The sequence below is a fragment of the Anoplopoma fimbria genome, chromosome 6 (assembly GCF_027596085.1).
Source record: "Anoplopoma fimbria isolate UVic2021 breed Golden Eagle Sablefish chromosome 6, Afim_UVic_2022, whole genome shotgun sequence".
Taxonomy (NCBI): Eukaryota; Metazoa; Chordata; class Actinopteri; order Perciformes; family Anoplopomatidae; genus Anoplopoma; species Anoplopoma fimbria.
The window spans coordinates 23,538,616-23,554,478 of record NC_072454.1 but is presented as its reverse complement, the minus strand read 5'-3'; the positions used below and the strand labels follow the sequence as shown (position 1 = coordinate 23,554,478).

Below are 15,863 nucleotides of genomic sequence, written 5' to 3'. Positions count from 1 at the left end.
TATAGATATATTGCAGTAGGCCTATAATCAGGCATATTAGAAATATAGATATAGGCCTACATATTAAACAATTATCATACACCTACGTTATACTTGGTAATTGTGGGTGAAAAACATGTTTATCAAATAATAAATGCAAATTTGTTAACATATATAGTGCATTGTATAATATATGAATTGAACATAAAGTTTCACTAGAATCATGTGAAATAATCACTAATCTTACTAACATTTTAAAAACAACTTTTGTGCCCTTCTTCATGGTTTCTTCAAAGTTAGCATTTGTTTGTAGTCCTGTTAACCTTAGCTGAAAATTAGCTAACGTGCGAGCAAATTATTATTTATTTTTTCCAACACTTTAATGAACAATTGCACATGTACAATTTCACCAATGGTTAATAAGAAACAGCAAAATACAAACATTCAAACTAACATGACAAGGGGGCAACCACAGAAGATAAAAAAGATAGACAGAAATAGAAGCATAACAAATTAAACTGAAAATGTTAATAAATAATATAAAGAAAAAAGTATTTTATATACAAATATCACAGGCAATGCATGCCATTACTGTTTTTATGGCATTTTGGTTGGCACAGCATTTAATGTTTTTTATTTACAGTGCAAACTATTTGTAAAAAAACACAACTAATAGGTATTTGGCTTGTAAACTTACACTTATGTGAATCGAATTAGGCAAGACGAATCAATAGATTTACGATATGCGCCATATCCTCACATTTTCTGTCATAAGTAAAGAATCCAAATATAACATATTCATAGAATAATACAACATCTACTGACAATGACAAAAAAGATGAGGCACAGTAACAGGAAGGCAAATGCTAAAAACTATCACCACATTGAGCTAAAATATGTGTGTGTGTGTGTGTGTCTGTCTGTGTGAGTGTGTGTGTGTGTGTGTGTGTGTGTGGTGTGTGTGTGTGTGGGGGGGGGGGGGGGGTAAAACTATCTTGTCACATGATTACAAAGCAGTTATTACTACCAGTGCCTCTTCTAACTGCACCGACTTCTGTTAATGTTCCTGTTTTTAACCAGCAGTGTCCACTTCCCTTTCTACAAGACTACTAAATAGTCTCTAGGCGGTTTGCGCGAGGGTTACCAAGGGAGGAGGACACTAAAACTCTGCCGCTGATCACTGGACTTAGACCCTGAAACAGGTCAATAATTAAAAAAAAAAAGCAGAGCGTGTTGAGGCCTTCTGTAGCCGCAGCAGCCCCTCTGTTTGCCCCGTGGCCCTCTGCAGAAACCGGTCGATGGATTTCCAGACGCTCTGCACTTTTGACACTTTTAAGTCGTTGTGCAGTCACTACGGTTATGGGGGAACCCTCAAAGACGTGATTGAGCAGGAGTTCACGCGGATTAAAGGTAATGGGCGTGTTCAGTCGTGACATGCTTTAGTGACATCCAAGACCGCTCACATATGGCTGCTCTTTCGTTGTAAACAGGAATAACATATCTGGATCATGCAGCAACTACTCTGTACCCAGAGTGTCTGCTCAGGGACTACTTCCAGGACGTGTCAAGGAACGTGTACGGTGAGAGAAGTCACATAAATTGTGTTGATGTGTTCTGTCTTTTGTCATAAAACTCAAGAGTATTTAAGTATCGTTATGTGTCCCAATAGGAAACCCTCACAGCCACAGCCCCAGCAGCAGATTGACACAAGATACAGTGGACAGGGTCAGATACAGGTAAAGGCCCTCCAAGGCATTTATAATGGGCCCCTGTGGTTACTTTGAATGGTACTTTCCTGGATGAGATGAGTTTAAAAAAAACATAACATTTTCTTACAGGGTATTGCAGCATTTTAACGCCACCCCTGAGGAGTACTCTGTGATTTTCACTTCTGGTTGTACGGCCGCACTCAAATTAGTGGCTGAGAGCTTTCCCTGGAGGCCCCAGACTGAGAGCGAGGCGGGAAGTCACTTCTGCTACCTCACCGACAGCCATACCTCTGTAGTGGGCATGAGAGGGCTGTGTTGTGGCCGGAGGGTGGTCGCCCTGCCTGTCTCCCCGCAGGAAGTGGAGAACAGGGCGAGGACGAAAGGTGAAGATGTTACTTGTCAGACGCCGCACCTCTTCAGCTACCCGGCGCAGAGCAACTTCTCGGGGAGGAAGTATCCCCTCAGCCTCGTGAGGGGCATCCAGACGAGACGCCTTTACCCAGCGTGTGACCACCAGGGCCGCTGGTTTGTGCTGCTCGATGCAGCCTCTCATGTCAGCTGCTCCCCTCTGAACCTGCAGGAGTGCCCCGCCGACTTCATCCCCATCTCCTTCTATAAGATCTTCGGCTTCCCCACAGGTCTGGGGGCCCTTCTTGTCCGAAACGACGCAGCAGGAATGCTAAAGAAGACTTATTTTGGAGGAGGCACAGCAGCAGCCTACCTTTCTGGAGAGGATTATTATGTTCAGGCAGCAAACATTTCTGACAGGTAAAGCACTGTACGAGCCTGTCAAATCCTAGATATTCTCTGAAAGCTCACAGTTGTTCTGTAGCTGCTGCATCCTTATTCTAAAACGCAGTGTGCTCTTTCTCCCTGATACAGATTTGAAGATGGGACTGTTTCTTTCTTGGATGTCATTGCTCTAAATCACGGTTTTGAAGCTCTTTACAGGATCACAGGTACTGTACCAGAGCATGTGTATATATATATTAAAAAAAAAATGAAAGCACAAATTTAATAATACATATGCAAGTCATTCACGATTTGCTTAAGGTTAACATGAACAGCACTCCTGTCTTAATCCCTTTTTGCCTTCAGGGGGCATGCACAATATCCAACAGCACACCTATGGCTTGGCACGCTACACTTACATGCTGCTGTCAAGTCTTTGCCATGGCAACGGGCAGCCGGTGGCTCAGATATACACAGAAGGCCAGTTTGAGAGTCCAAGCACACAGGGAGCGATCGTAAACTTCAACCTCAAGGATTCTCACGGGCAGATAATTGGGTATTCTCAGGTGCAAATTTCAGTTTCACAACAGTTGGATTACCGCATGTTTTATGCATAGGCAGGGTTGGTACGTATTTAAACAGAGCCTCTGTCGTTCCTCAGGTGGACAGAATGGCCAGTCTGTACAATATCCATGTGCGGACGGGCTGCTTCTGCAACACCGGGGCCTGTCAGTCCTTTCTAGGGATCACCAATCAGCAGATGCGGAGAAACGTGCAGGTTAGAGATACAGTAGTAGGAAAAATGTCAATGTCTGTTAAGGGCATGTGCAGGTGGAATACAATGCTGTGTTTTGCCTCTTCAAGGCCGGCCACGTCTGCGGAGACAGCATCGACCTGGTGGACGGCCAGCCGACCGGATCCGTGCGCGTGTCCTTTGGCTACATGTCGACATTTGAAGACTGTCAAAAGTTCCTGAACTTTGTTGCTCAGTGCTTCGTGGAGAAGCCGGTCACAGTGGACCAAGTGAGACTAGAGAAGCTAAAAACAGCCACAGCAGCATCCGAAGGCTTACATGAAGATCCTCCAATCAACATCACTAATGGAGGTACAGTCATAGCAGATGAGAGGGCAAAGCCTACAGAAGCATCACTGAGGGGATTTGGACACGGAGACTCAAACAGCCACAGGGAGGCTTATACACTGACCAACATCTACATATATCCCATCAAATCATGTGGAGCCTATGAGGTTTGAGGACAAACCATATAATGGATTGTTTATCTTTTTTCTTTCACTTTACTCTGTCCCTGTCTGTTCAATTTCTTTCCCTTCTCTCTTGCTCGGATTTGACTCTGTGCTGTTCTTCATGCAGGTCCACGACTGGCCGGTGGGACCGCTGGGCTTACTGTATGACAGAAGCTGGATGGTGGTGAATGGAAACGGCGTGTGCCTGAGCCAGAAGAGAGAGCCGCGTTTATGCCTCGTCCGCCCACAAGTCCACCGGCCCTCAAACAGATTGCTCCTGCAGGCATCAGGTCAGGTCTGTCAGCGGCTCACTTGAAAGAAAAAAGAAAAGCAAACTGCTTAACCAAAAGAAATTTCAGTTGGCCGGATTTTCTGCTATAAATTCTCTTAGTTAGAGGATTTATATATCTTTTTTTGCTCTGCAGGCATGGATAGCATCTCGGTTCCCCTGGAAAACAACACTCAAATGCACACAAGCTATCGTGTGTGTCAGAGCAAAGTTTGTGGTGACAGGTGAGCTGGCAACGTTAAAACAACTGAATGCTGCAGCTGCAGGAAATACTGTGACACATGTCATTTGTGCCGCGCTTTGGCGCTCGTATCAGTGCATTCTCTCGCTCCACTGTTCTTGACGCTATCTTTCTACAGTAGATGGCATTAGAAGATCTCCTCGCTCTCAATTTTATATGAAACTCCACTTATTTACCACTTTTAATGGAAAAACAAACAGTGAGCTAGAGATTATATTGATCTCCTTATGACAAATCACAAGTTACAAAGCAAAAATCTATATATCCACTGATTCTTGTATTACTGTAGTTGTTCCACCAAATGATAAGCATTATCAAACCCTGTAGATTTCCCTCAGGGCCTACAGAACATAATCCTCCTCCCTCTCCCCAGGGTGGAGACTGTCGACTGTGGGGATGAGGCTGCATCATGGCTCTCAGACTTCCTTGGACAGCCATGCCGCCTGATCAGACAGAGTCCTGATTTCACTCGTGACATGAAGAAGAGGCAGAGTGGAGGTACCTATTTATTCATTCTCCCTGTTCTGCCTGGCTCTTATTTCTTTACGCTGGATTTAACTGCAAAAGTCTACATGAGCAATCCAGGGTCACATATCCTGCTAATACCACCTGGTTGTGGCTGTGACCTTGCATTCCCTTCAGCTGCTCACTAGGAAAAAATTCATCCTTTTCTGCTTTTGCAAGTTATCCTGGTTAAAAGCATCAATTTAATGCAGAACATATTCATATTTAATTTAATAGCTTAATTACATCCACTTTGTTACATTCAGAGGAACATATTGACGGGTGCTGTCCATGAAGGGGTGCTTTAGTTCATCTGATACCGCTGTGGAGGCATTCATATATATACCATCAGGCAATAAGGATTTGTATAAGAAGAGATTTTGATATACCAGGGTAGCCATTGGTACCATCGGTTTTATACATATAGTTCAGTTTTTCGTGTTATGGTTAGTAGTTCTCAGCCTGTGAAGGACTTCTGTCAAGTCTGGGAAAATTACCCCGATGATGTCTAAGCTCGGGCTTTTTAACAGAAAGCCTGCGTTACAATCTGGCTGTTTGAAAGACGTGGGTATTTACCAGTCAGGGAGGATCTAACACAGAGATACTATCCAGTTGCATTATGGGAAGAGTGGACCCTGGTGTTTTGGGAGCTTGCCTAAAACTAAGGAATAGAAAAAGGGATATATCCTCCTTTGCTGCGCAGATTTTCTACAGCCTTTTTTAAAAAATCTGCCTCTCGGGAGTCTCAGACGAAATATCCAGACTTTTAGTCCCTGGTATGAGTCAGCTTGGAAAAAAATGAATCCTACCTTTCCCATAATGCAACTGATGTATCTTTTCACGACCCTATCTGACTGCTAAATGCCCATATCCTTCCGCGTTTGTAATCTGTAGACTCTGATGACCCCGATGGCATCATCAAGATTAATCTCTCAGCCTTTAGGAAACTCAGTGTGACTATTAGTACTTGTGACAAATATACCAACCTCTCGTGTAACTTTGAGGCTTTTTGCTTGTAATGTTGCATCAGTGAGCCACCCCGCCTTACGGCATTATTGAATTCATTTTTGCATTAATATGATGGATTATATTTAGTTCACTGGATGAGCCAATTCCAATATGACTTTTTTATCTTTTAACAACTTTTCATGTTCATTTTTTACATCACGATATGTGTTGCTATTTGAAAAAACAATCTTATCACAAGGTGCATTTAGTAGCTGTTCTGGAGCTTTTGATCGTATCACTCAGTCTTTGTCAGCAGAGTTTGTCCGGTTGTCATTGAATTGCAGATGTTCAAATTTACATTTACAGAGTCTTTCAAGGACATCTTGTTGGATTGAGGTTGAGATTGATGTTGCAGTAAAAAATGACACTCACTATGATGGAATATTTTATCCAAATTGAATTACGAGTGCATGTTTTCATTAGTGCTGACAAATTTGCTCACACCTCTTTCACTAGTTTTCAGGCTCTTTGAGGATGTGGGGCTGCGCAAACCAGAGATCAGAATGTTTTTCTTCATATTGAACAAGTCACTGGGGTAATATAAAGTCTTTCCCTTGTAGCTGCCACCTCCACATCCCTCTCCCTGGTGAATGAAGCGCAGTATCTCATGATCAACCGTGCCAGCGTGGAGCTCATTCAGAAGCTAATGAGCAGCAGGTTCGAACACATGATGTGTTATTCAAAATACGCAATGCTCCAGTGAAAAAACATCAGGATCCGTGGACGCCTGTTCATTTACATGACAGTGGATCATTTTCAAAATAACATACAATTTCCACATTTCCCTTTCGCAGACAGGACGACACCGAGGGCGATCAGGTCCTTGACACACAGAACGTCATCAGCCGCTTCCGAGCCAATTTAGTCATCGCTGGAGTAGAACCATTTGTGGAGGATAATTGGCCACACTTGATTATTGGCAACACTCAATTCCTGGTGAGCTGACACTTTGAGATACACAATGAAATGTTCAAATGCGTTAAAAGCGGATCCCTCTAAGAGGAATGTGCTCCCTTTGTGATTAACCCAAAGGTGGCAGGTCAGTGTGGGAGGTGCCAGATGATTGGAGTAGACCAGGAGAATGGGACCAAAACAAAAGAGCCGCTAATGTCTCTGTCGGCCTACCGCAAAGGGAAGGTCAGTCAAAAAAACGTTATTGCTCGTTCATGTCGATGCTATCTGTGTGTGTATTTTGCGGCCTTGACGGATGGGTGAAATGCATGTGCATAAAAATATCTCTTTCATGTTCATGATACATTTTTAGGTCACTTTTGGAGTGTACCTGACCCATCAGCTACCAGAGGGCTCCAGTAAAGTCAGTGTCCTCTCTGCTGGTTCCCTGATACAGCCAGAGACCAACAGTTCCTGAAGTAGTCGTCTGCGTCATCCTCTTGATTTATTTTGGTGACGTCTTTGGTCCTGAGCGGTCATTTCGGCGCCTCTCGTCCTAAAGATCACATGTCAAATCCGGCGGGAGTTTGATGCTGCTCTTTTATTTTTTCTCTGTAGCCATGGTGACTTTTGTCCTCTCAAGTGTCCATTTCATAACAGGGCATTCAGATTTTATTCCATCCAAGTCTGTTTTGATGGTAAATTATTGAGATTTCTGGATTTTTTCTCCTACGGTTACATTCTTAAAGCGTTTTCAATAAAGTGGATTTGAAATAATAATTGCATGACAAAACTCTACTTTGAATATATTACTGTTATTTGAACCAGAACATGTCAGGCTTGACGCAATAATCGCTGCTCATCATGTTAACCTTCCAGACGGTTCTTCTTCTGTTTATTCCCATGGAGGATTAAATTGATATTTATTCCAAACACACCACTTCTGTTACTGCTGCCTACAAATCTGTAACATATTGCTCCCTGTAATGGAAAAACCTGCTAGACACTCTAAGTATATGCTCTGAGCGTAGTGCTGACTTGGACATCAGATGTTATGCCAGGAAAAGTAACAATATATTGGCCACTAGCAATAACGTGCTCAGAGTAAAATGTTTGTATTTAAAGAACACATCAAGGTTTGACAGTAAAATTATCCCTGTATATTGCTCACTTATGGTGTAGTTATAGAGAGCGGTATAAGGTGACTGCTGAACTGCTTGTCCCATGTTTGCCGGTATGTACAGTGGGTACGGAAAGTATTCAGACCCCTTTAAATTTTTCACCCTTTGTTTCATTGCAGCCATTTGCTAAAATCGAAAAAGTTCATTTTTTTTCGCATTAATGTACACTCAGCAACCCATCTTGACAGAAAAAAACAGAAATGTAGAAATTTTTGCAAATTTATTAAAAAAGAAAAACTGAAATATCACATGGTCATAAGTATTCAGACCCTTTGCTGTGACACTCATATTTAACTCACATGCTGTCCATTTCTTCTGATCCTCCTTGAGATGGTTCTACTCCTTCATTGGAGTCCAGCTGTGTTTAATTAAACTGATTGGACTTGATTAGGAAAGGCACACACATTTTTATTTTTTTTATTCTATTTTATAATATGTGTATTTATTATCTGTGTCTGTGTAGTTGAGCTGCTGCAACACTTGAATTTCCCCCATGGGGATCAATAAAGGAATATAATAATTTAGAAATGTATGGACAGATTGGATAGGCTAGAGAATGTTCTCTGGAATACCAAACAAAAACTTTATCCATAGATGGATGACAATACAGAAAGTGTTGACATGTGATTTCTTAGCACACTTTTTATTCTTTTTTTTACAAATACAAATTCATATTAATTTAATTCAATAAAATGTATTTCACTTAAAGCAGACACCAGTGACATAATTGAGGCTTACATGCTTTTCACATGTCATGTTCTTGTTGAATAAAATGGTTGGTTAACAGCATTCAGTTTACTGTTACTGCGTTTAAGGTGGCGTTCAATGTAACGCAATGTGCTTTGTAATGATCTAAATACATAAAGCAGTGCTACCTTAACAAGCCCAGGTTCCTCCCCTTCGCACGATTATAATGAACTCTGGTCAAACTGTTTCATAGACAGATAAAACGGGAAACTGGGCTGTAGGTTAGCGTAGATGTTTACGTGAATACAACTGATATAATGACGAGGAAGAGGGTCGTCAGACATGATGCTTCATCTGCCAGGAAAGTTCAGGGGCCTGCAAAAGTCCAGAAGGAGGCGAAATCGTAAGTTTTGCTAACGTTAGTTGATAATGCGTTATTAAAGTTGCATAAAAGTGTTATCATATGAAGGAAATCCGCCTCTGAATCTGGCAGCGTCTCGTCAAAACCACACACTTCCTGATCAACTAAGACATTTATGATTGCATCTCTTTTAAAGTGTTCAAAAACCAAAAAAATGTGTAAATCAACCTAACTTATCAGGTTAGTAAAGAGTGACATTTACCAGGTGTTCCCCTCCTGTGACCAGACGTGTATTTGTTCAGTATGCAGATAACAGATTGACAGATACATGTGTTTACTGTTCTAGCAGCACAGTACACTGTAGCAGAGCAGCATTAATGAGGTATAAAGTGGCAGAACACCTAGAATAGTGTGACATTCTGTGGTGTAAATATATACTTAATAACAGTGGTGTACAGTAACGAAGTAGAAATACTTCGTTACTGTACTTAAGTCGTTTTTTTGGATATCTGTACTTTACTTTACTATTTATATTTCTGTTGACTTTCACTTTTACTTCACTACATTTTGCAAAGAAAACTGATACTTTGACTCCGATACATTTCCCCTGAAACCTTCGTTACTCGCTACAAAATAAAATCTATCTTTAGAAAAAAATTTATTTAAAATATTAATTAATTATTATTATTATTAATTAAAATTTCCAAACGTTTTGGCCTATGTATTATTAAGTTAATAATACATAGGCCAAAACGTTTGGAAATGTGTTAAACAGGTTGAAAGGACACTTAAGTTCCCACTGCAGTGCAAGGAAGTGTTGTGGAATTGGAACCTTTTGAGGTCAAGGACTGGATTGTAAATGTATCTATACTTTAATAAAACTCATGACTTGTTATCTTCATATTCAGAGTTTTGGTAGTAAACTTCAAAGATAACAGATCCGTGAATGGCTGCAATATACTACAAAACGGAGTAGAAAAATGGTTGTACAGTAAAACAAAGGTTGAATTTCATGCCATGGCAGTTCATCAATATGGGATGAAGTTTTTGGACATCTTCTTGAAAGATTTGGAAGTGAAAAGTAAAGTAAAAGCGTTAACTCGGGACGGATGTGGCAACAGTTTGATGGCTGTTGAAATTACATTACATTACATTACAGTCATTTAGCAGACGCTTTTATCCAAAGCGACTTACAGGAAGTGTATTCAACATAGGTATTCAAGAGAACTACTAGTCACCAGAAGTCATAAGTGCATCTCCTTTCTTAAACAAGCATCTTAAAGCATAAACCAGAGCAAAAGTATAGTGCAGAGGCAAATTACTACGAAAACAATAATTGCAACAGACTAATACGAATATAATAAGTGCTACAAACTACTACGAATAGGATAAGTGCAGTAAACGAATACGAATTCAATAAGTGCAGCGAACTGATGCGAATACAGTAAATGCAACAACTAATACGAATGCAATAAGTGCTACGAGGAAGGCTCAGGGTAGAAATAAATGACCTCCTATATGTTCCCCTCGAGCAGTGTGGAGAAATCAGTCTTGGACTAAAAGGGCTCTTCTGGCCGATTAGAGTGTTAATGGAAGGGGTGGGATGTATTGTCCATTAATTGGCAATAGTCTGAATAGCATCCTCTTTTCTGCTGTTGCCTCTAGGCAGTAAAGACGGACTCCAATGACAGCCTGCCCTTTTGATTCGATTATTCAGTTCTTCTCACCCATATCATTGCGGTAACCACAGACTGGTAGGACATGTGCGGACCGGCTCTTTACATGCCATCTGGCTTGAGCGTACATTCCCATGTACATCTGTTGTTTTGAATGGGGATGTGCTCACTCAGTGGCGTACACACTGAAGCACAACAGTAAAAGAACTACAGTCAGTCAGTGACTATGACTCTGAACTGAATTGTGATTTGAATCAGTAAAGCGATTTGTGATATCCACCTCAAACACCTCACAACCCTCATCCAAAAACGTCTGCAGCTGAAATGGAGCTGCAACACCAGCCAAATGTAAAGTGGATGAAGAGGGGAGGCGGGAGTGAAGCTACTCAAATGTTTCTGCAGTGTTAATTTAGTGTTGGACTCTTGTTGGGCGGCTGTGGTACATGAGGTGAAGCTTGTCCTGTCAAATGTTTCTGCAGTGTTAATTTAGTGCTCCCCGGACCCACTGCTTGGGATCCAGAGAAATACTGGACATGTTGTTGATAAGGGACATGTGATAAGGGACTGAATGACTTCAAAGAGGGAATTGAAAACCCACCAATAAACAATAATAATGTCAAGTTTTTTTTTATTTGGCTACAGTACAATAGGTAATTGAGTTAGTTGGATAAAAATGAAGGGTCATATGCCTTTACTGACACAAGGCATGTAAGATAATAATGTCAGATGTTCATTAGTCACATTGAGTTTAATTCTCTCTTTGTTCTCAGGTCCCGATGGTGGCTGAAAAGAGGAGTATTGGCCATCTTTGTCATCTTCTTTTTGGGTCCTTACCTGCGGAGAAAACTCCCAGAATTAATCCAGCACCTTGTTTACTCTCACAGAAGTAAGTGAATTCCCTCTCTGCCTCTGGGAAGTTCTTTAAATCTTCAAGTTGCTCACAAAAAAGGGCCAACCTCTCTTTTCTCTCTGTGTTTGTAGTCAGGGTGCCTTTCTTTGTTGACCTCAGTAGACCCGCTGATCTCTCCCTTAATCACACCATCAACATGTACTTAACATCAGAGGAAGGAATCTCTCTTGGGGTATGGTGAGTATAAGCCAAGTTTAACTTTTTTTTTTCTTTTCTAAAGTTGATATAAAACACCTAAGACTTTTTTTTATGATCCAGTGATCGGTTGTGTCTGTAAGCGAGTGTATTGTTCTTAACTGTTCAAGGCACACTGTTCCAGACAGACAGTGGAAAGAGGCTCAGGGGAAGGACTTGGCATGGTACCAGAACACTTTAAGGGATGAAAGTCCAGTTTTCATATATCTTCATGGCAACACAGGCACAAGGTAATAATTCATTAATAATAAATAATGCATATGTATTATAGTTTGCTCCCAGAGGAAGCAGAGTGTTAAAGTTCCACACAGCTCGACATATCTGGGTTTGTTATTTTAAGACACTTGTGTTACCTTGAAACATTCCAACAGGGCAGAAACTCATCGGGTAGGAGTGGCAAAAGTGAGTGATCACCATCACAAACATATTCATCTTTTGAAAGTCAAATAAAGATATGCAAGTCTCAATAGCCATTCTGATGACAAATAGGCGTTATGTTTCAACAGGTATTGAGTGCACTGGGTTACCACGTGCTGGTGCCTGACTACAGAGGTTGGTGAAAATGAAGATTTATGACAGTTCTTCTAAACATATTTTCCATCTCTACGCTTCTTTGCCTTCATATTGATTGTAATACACAACCTTCTCACATTGATTTAATATAATTTGCAGGCATAAGCTCACTGTAGAGTAATGCACTTGTCCTTAATGAGTTGGTTTGTAGTAAGGCAGTCAAAAGACAGCGGTTCAATTTAAGGTCAGTGTCTAGTGCAGGTTTTCCTCTGAGCGGCTGCCACCTGGTGGCCATGAAGAGGATCTCTATGATCTATTAGTGAGCAGTACTTGATGTGAGAAACTCTGGCAGGGTTTGGAGATTCCACCGGGGAGCCGACTGAAGCCGGTCTGACGACTGATGCCCTCTACTTATACAAGTGGGTCAAAGCACGCAGCGGAAACAGCCTGGTCATCATCTGGGGACACTCTCTTGGCACTGGGTCAGTAACTAAAGAATCCCAATCTACAGCTTTTTCCTCAAGTAGAGACACTCTTACATAAGTAAAAAAAAAAAAATGATAATAACTGTTTTGGATTTGCATTGCATGCTCCCGAAAATATAAAACTTAAAACGTTGCTGTAACACTTACACTTTTCCTATGAGCAAGAGCTCCACACCAATAAACACAAAATGCATCAACAGGAAATCAGCGCAGTGCTAAATACAAAGCCAAATTATTTAATTGACATGCTACGCCTCTGTTTATGATAGAGATGATTGAAATAAGCGAGATGAAGAGGAAACTGTTCATTCAAAATAAACACAAAATGGAGAAACTTAGTATGTTGCTTTTCTGTGCAGAGTGGGCACAAACACTGCAGTAAAACTGAGTGAGCAAGGTAAGTTTAGCTTCCAGTGAATTTTGACAAAGAAATAAGAGGAAAGAATTCCAACTTCTCAGTATGATGACTATTTCTTCTTGTTTTCAGGTGAGGATGTTGATGGTGTGATGCTGGAGGGTGCATTCAATAGTGCTCGACAGGAGATGCCAGGCAATATTTTTAACTGGGTAAACTAACTTGTCACTTTTAATATTTGGTTTATTCATTTCATGTGGCTTCTACTTCATTATGCAACACTTTCAATGTTTTATTTTCTTTCCATTTAAAGTATTACTGGAAGTTCCCCGGCGTTGGGTACTTTTTCCCAGAGCCATGGGCAGACAACAAGGTTGTCTTTCCCACTGAAGAAAAGTAAGATTCCATGAAACTCTAACATGCTGCTTATAGAAAACAGTTTAATGTTAAATGAGTCATAAAACATTGACCAGCTATTTATTTTGATATTTCCCAAAAAGAACACACCTTTTGAAGTTTATCCACAGCTTCTTTATCGATGGCAGCCATTGTTCACTACACAGGCCACAACAACAACAACACTTCCTGTTTCTTTCACAATAAGAGCCCTACTTCCTTCCAATGTGTAAACTCTCATAAAAAAAATTATATATATATATATAAAAAATTATATAGTTATATTATTATAGTTATATTTAGTCACTTGAATATAATGCTACCAGTATGAAAATATAAGGAAGTGAACAGTTATTACCAGAAAAATGTAATGACTTATTATGTGTTTTTGTTATTCTGCAGTTTGAAGAAAATGAGAAATCCAATCCTTTTTCTTCATTCAGAGGACGATCACTTTGAGATTGCTCAGCAGGTATTATTGGCATAGAAAGCTTCTTTTCAACTAATACAATGTAATCTAAGTTGATATTTTCCGTATAAATGTAACTGAATAAGTGTTAACTTTTTGATTTGGGTGAACTGGACTTTCTTTGCCTTTCTCTCCCAGATGTATGAGGTAGCAGTGAGTGCCCAAAATGCAGAGCGAGTCAAGCTGGAGTCATTTGATGGTTCTCTGGGGTATCTGCACAACGGCTTGTATCGTGACCCAAATCTGCCTGACATCGTAAAGTGAGAAAACATTTCACTTCTAACTCTTACAGTGATTATATTCTGGCTTTGCACTATATTTATCTATTTTATTTTTACAACATGTGTATCTCATCATGTCTCCTCTGCAGGAAGTTTGTGCTGTCCTTATAATGTTGGAAAGACGACTGAAGTAGAAAATCCATGCCAAACATAATTTGTTTATTTTTGATCACACACTACATTCAAATCCTTTGCTTTGTCTTTACGACTGTATATATGTTGCATAACTGTGTGATTTACTTTAGATATGCGATTTTTATGAATCAAAAATCTTTTTGTCTAGCCATGTTATTTTTGGAGCACATTGGTAGAATGGTTACAATGCATTGGTTACAAAGACATTGTCAATGTCAATGTCTTTACGCTGTCATCTGGTGAAAATAATTGATAAACTTCATAATTTAAGAATCAATGCAAAAGTGAATCAGGCAAACTGATTATAAAATGATTATTGTAGGTAATTTATTCTTAATTATCAGATAAAGAAATAGCAATTCCCTTTAGAGATGGGATTTGGATGAACCATTGTTGCAGTAGGTGCCCTCTACTGGGCATTGTAGTGCAGTGATAATGCTCATCTATAATACTGACAAATGAGTTTGGTAATCCAGGGTTTAAGATGTCTCTGTGTCACTGACATTTCAGAACAATACAAGGAGAACAGCTGGGAGTGTCTGTGGCTTTAGAAAAAAACATCTTAACCACAGAGTATACAGCACTGCACTTTGCATTCAGATATGTGTAGGAATGTCAGTTGAAATGTCATTGCTGTTTAATTACAATAAATTTGGTGACTGCCAGTGTCAACAAGTAGTGCATTGGTCTGTCGGTCTATCACTTTTGTTCCAAGAAAACACACATTAAGATACTGGTCTCATTAGAAAAGATATACACCTTGCAGAGTTGATGCTTTGACTAGGATTAACTCATGTACATGCAGCACAGTTTAAAGTTGCCTTTAAGAATCTGTTCAACCACTAGGGTTCTTCTATAACCAGGAAGCCTACAGTGACTAAAGAGTAGTCACACACTCTGCGTTGCAAATGTTCCTGTACCCCAAAATGTACTTGATTATTATATGGATTACATTTTTTTCAATCTCTTTAGAATTTTAAATTCGGTTATAAATCAAATTTCTTTAGATTTTAAATGACATTTTTACAACTCAAGAGCATGTGTAAGTAGTCAAGGAAGCTGGATCCGTCTCCTTTTGAATACAACGTTTGACCACAATTGTCCCAGACTCACAGAATGGTATCTTGATAAAAAAAAATACAATTGGATTACCTTTAAGATAATGCTGTAGATAGAGCTTTATTAAAATACAGCTCTTTCTATTATACTTTGGTGTTGTGGTTCCAATAAGAGAAGTACAACCAACTTTATTAATGCCTTACAAGGTGAAGCCTGTACATTTTCCCATGGTAGATATGTATGTCATGTGTTATCAATAATCCATGTATTAATATGAAGGGTGTAACATGTGGTACTAAGTTATCCCCACTTTCCTCCGAGGAGCATGGACATGCAATACACACAGATAGAATGATTGGCTGAGGTTGTTTTGATTACTTTAAACTGCAAAAAGTGAGATATTGTTCAGACAACTTCATGTCCATAACGAGGCCTCAACAGTGAATAGATATGTTTGTTGTGCGCGTCAAATATTTCAAAGGTGAGCTGAAGATCCAGTTTTGGCAGTCGGATGACGTGGCTGAAGGTTGCGGACGATGCGCCGAGAGAGTTGTTTTATTCA

At 40.1% G+C, this 15,863-nt stretch overlaps 2 protein-coding genes across 5 annotated transcripts; both read left to right on the top strand.

Annotated features, from left to right (window-relative positions):
* The first annotated feature begins 1,158 nt into the window (after window positions 1-1,158).
* Window positions 1,159-8,637, top strand: mocos (molybdenum cofactor sulfurase). Of its 4 annotated transcripts, XM_054600018.1 has the most exons (15): window positions 1,166-1,389; window positions 1,470-1,559; window positions 1,649-1,715; window positions 1,818-2,456; window positions 2,571-2,647; window positions 2,787-2,986; window positions 3,082-3,198; window positions 3,285-3,668; window positions 3,793-3,955; window positions 4,091-4,178; window positions 4,569-4,693; window positions 6,268-6,364; window positions 6,502-6,643; window positions 6,740-6,844; window positions 6,972-8,637. In XM_054600018.1, exons 1-15 carry the CDS (start codon window positions 1,278-1,280, stop codon window positions 7,074-7,076), a joined length of 2,511 nt encoding a protein of 836 aa, XP_054455993.1. In that variant the 5' UTR covers window positions 1,166-1,277; the 3' UTR covers window positions 7,077-8,637. The 4 variants fall into 4 exon arrangements, 1 of the variants encoding a protein (XP_054455993.1); XR_008531252.1 differs by lacking the exons at window positions 6,268-6,364; window positions 6,972-8,637 and having other exon boundaries at window positions 1,159-1,389; window positions 6,740-6,830; XR_008531254.1 differs by lacking the exons at window positions 6,268-6,364; window positions 6,740-6,844; window positions 6,972-8,637 and having other exon boundaries at window positions 1,159-1,389; window positions 3,793-3,960; window positions 6,502-6,586.
* Window positions 8,638-8,707: 70 nt separating this feature from the next.
* Window positions 8,708-14,923, top strand: LOC129092187 (lysophosphatidylserine lipase ABHD12-like). Its single transcript, XM_054600019.1, has 13 exons — window positions 8,708-8,869; window positions 11,274-11,389; window positions 11,485-11,590; window positions 11,719-11,838; window positions 11,980-12,010; window positions 12,115-12,160; window positions 12,474-12,603; window positions 12,966-13,003; window positions 13,094-13,173; window positions 13,275-13,357; window positions 13,760-13,829; window positions 13,965-14,086; window positions 14,197-14,923. The coding sequence occupies exons 1-13, from the start codon at window positions 8,784-8,786 to the stop codon at window positions 14,216-14,218; spliced, it is 1,050 nt and encodes a 349-aa protein (XP_054455994.1). The 5' UTR covers window positions 8,708-8,783; the 3' UTR covers window positions 14,219-14,923.
* The last annotated feature ends 940 nt before the right edge of the window (window positions 14,924-15,863 follow it).

Bases quoted from the DNA above. Each gene is read 5' to 3' on its own strand.
- mocos (XM_054600018.1), top strand. From the start codon at position 1,278: ATGGATTTCCAGACGCTCTGCACTTTTGACACTTTTAAGTCGTTGTGC. The intron at 3,199-3,284 runs GTTAGAGATACA...TGCCTCTTCAAG, and splicing joins AGATGCGGAGAAACGTGCAG to GCCGGCCACGTCTGCGGAGA. The intron at 6,644-6,739 runs GTGAGCTGACAC...ATTAACCCAAAG, and splicing joins TTGGCAACACTCAATTCCTG to GTGGCAGGTCAGTGTGGGAG.
- LOC129092187 (XM_054600019.1), top strand. From the start codon at position 8,784: ATGACGAGGAAGAGGGTCGTCAGACATGATGCTTCATCTGCCAGGAAA. The intron at 8,870-11,273 runs GTAAGTTTTGCT...CTTTGTTCTCAG, and splicing joins GTCCAGAAGGAGGCGAAATC to GTCCCGATGGTGGCTGAAAA. The intron at 11,839-11,979 runs GTAATAATTCAT...ACATTCCAACAG, and splicing joins CATGGCAACACAGGCACAAG to GGCAGAAACTCATCGGGTAG.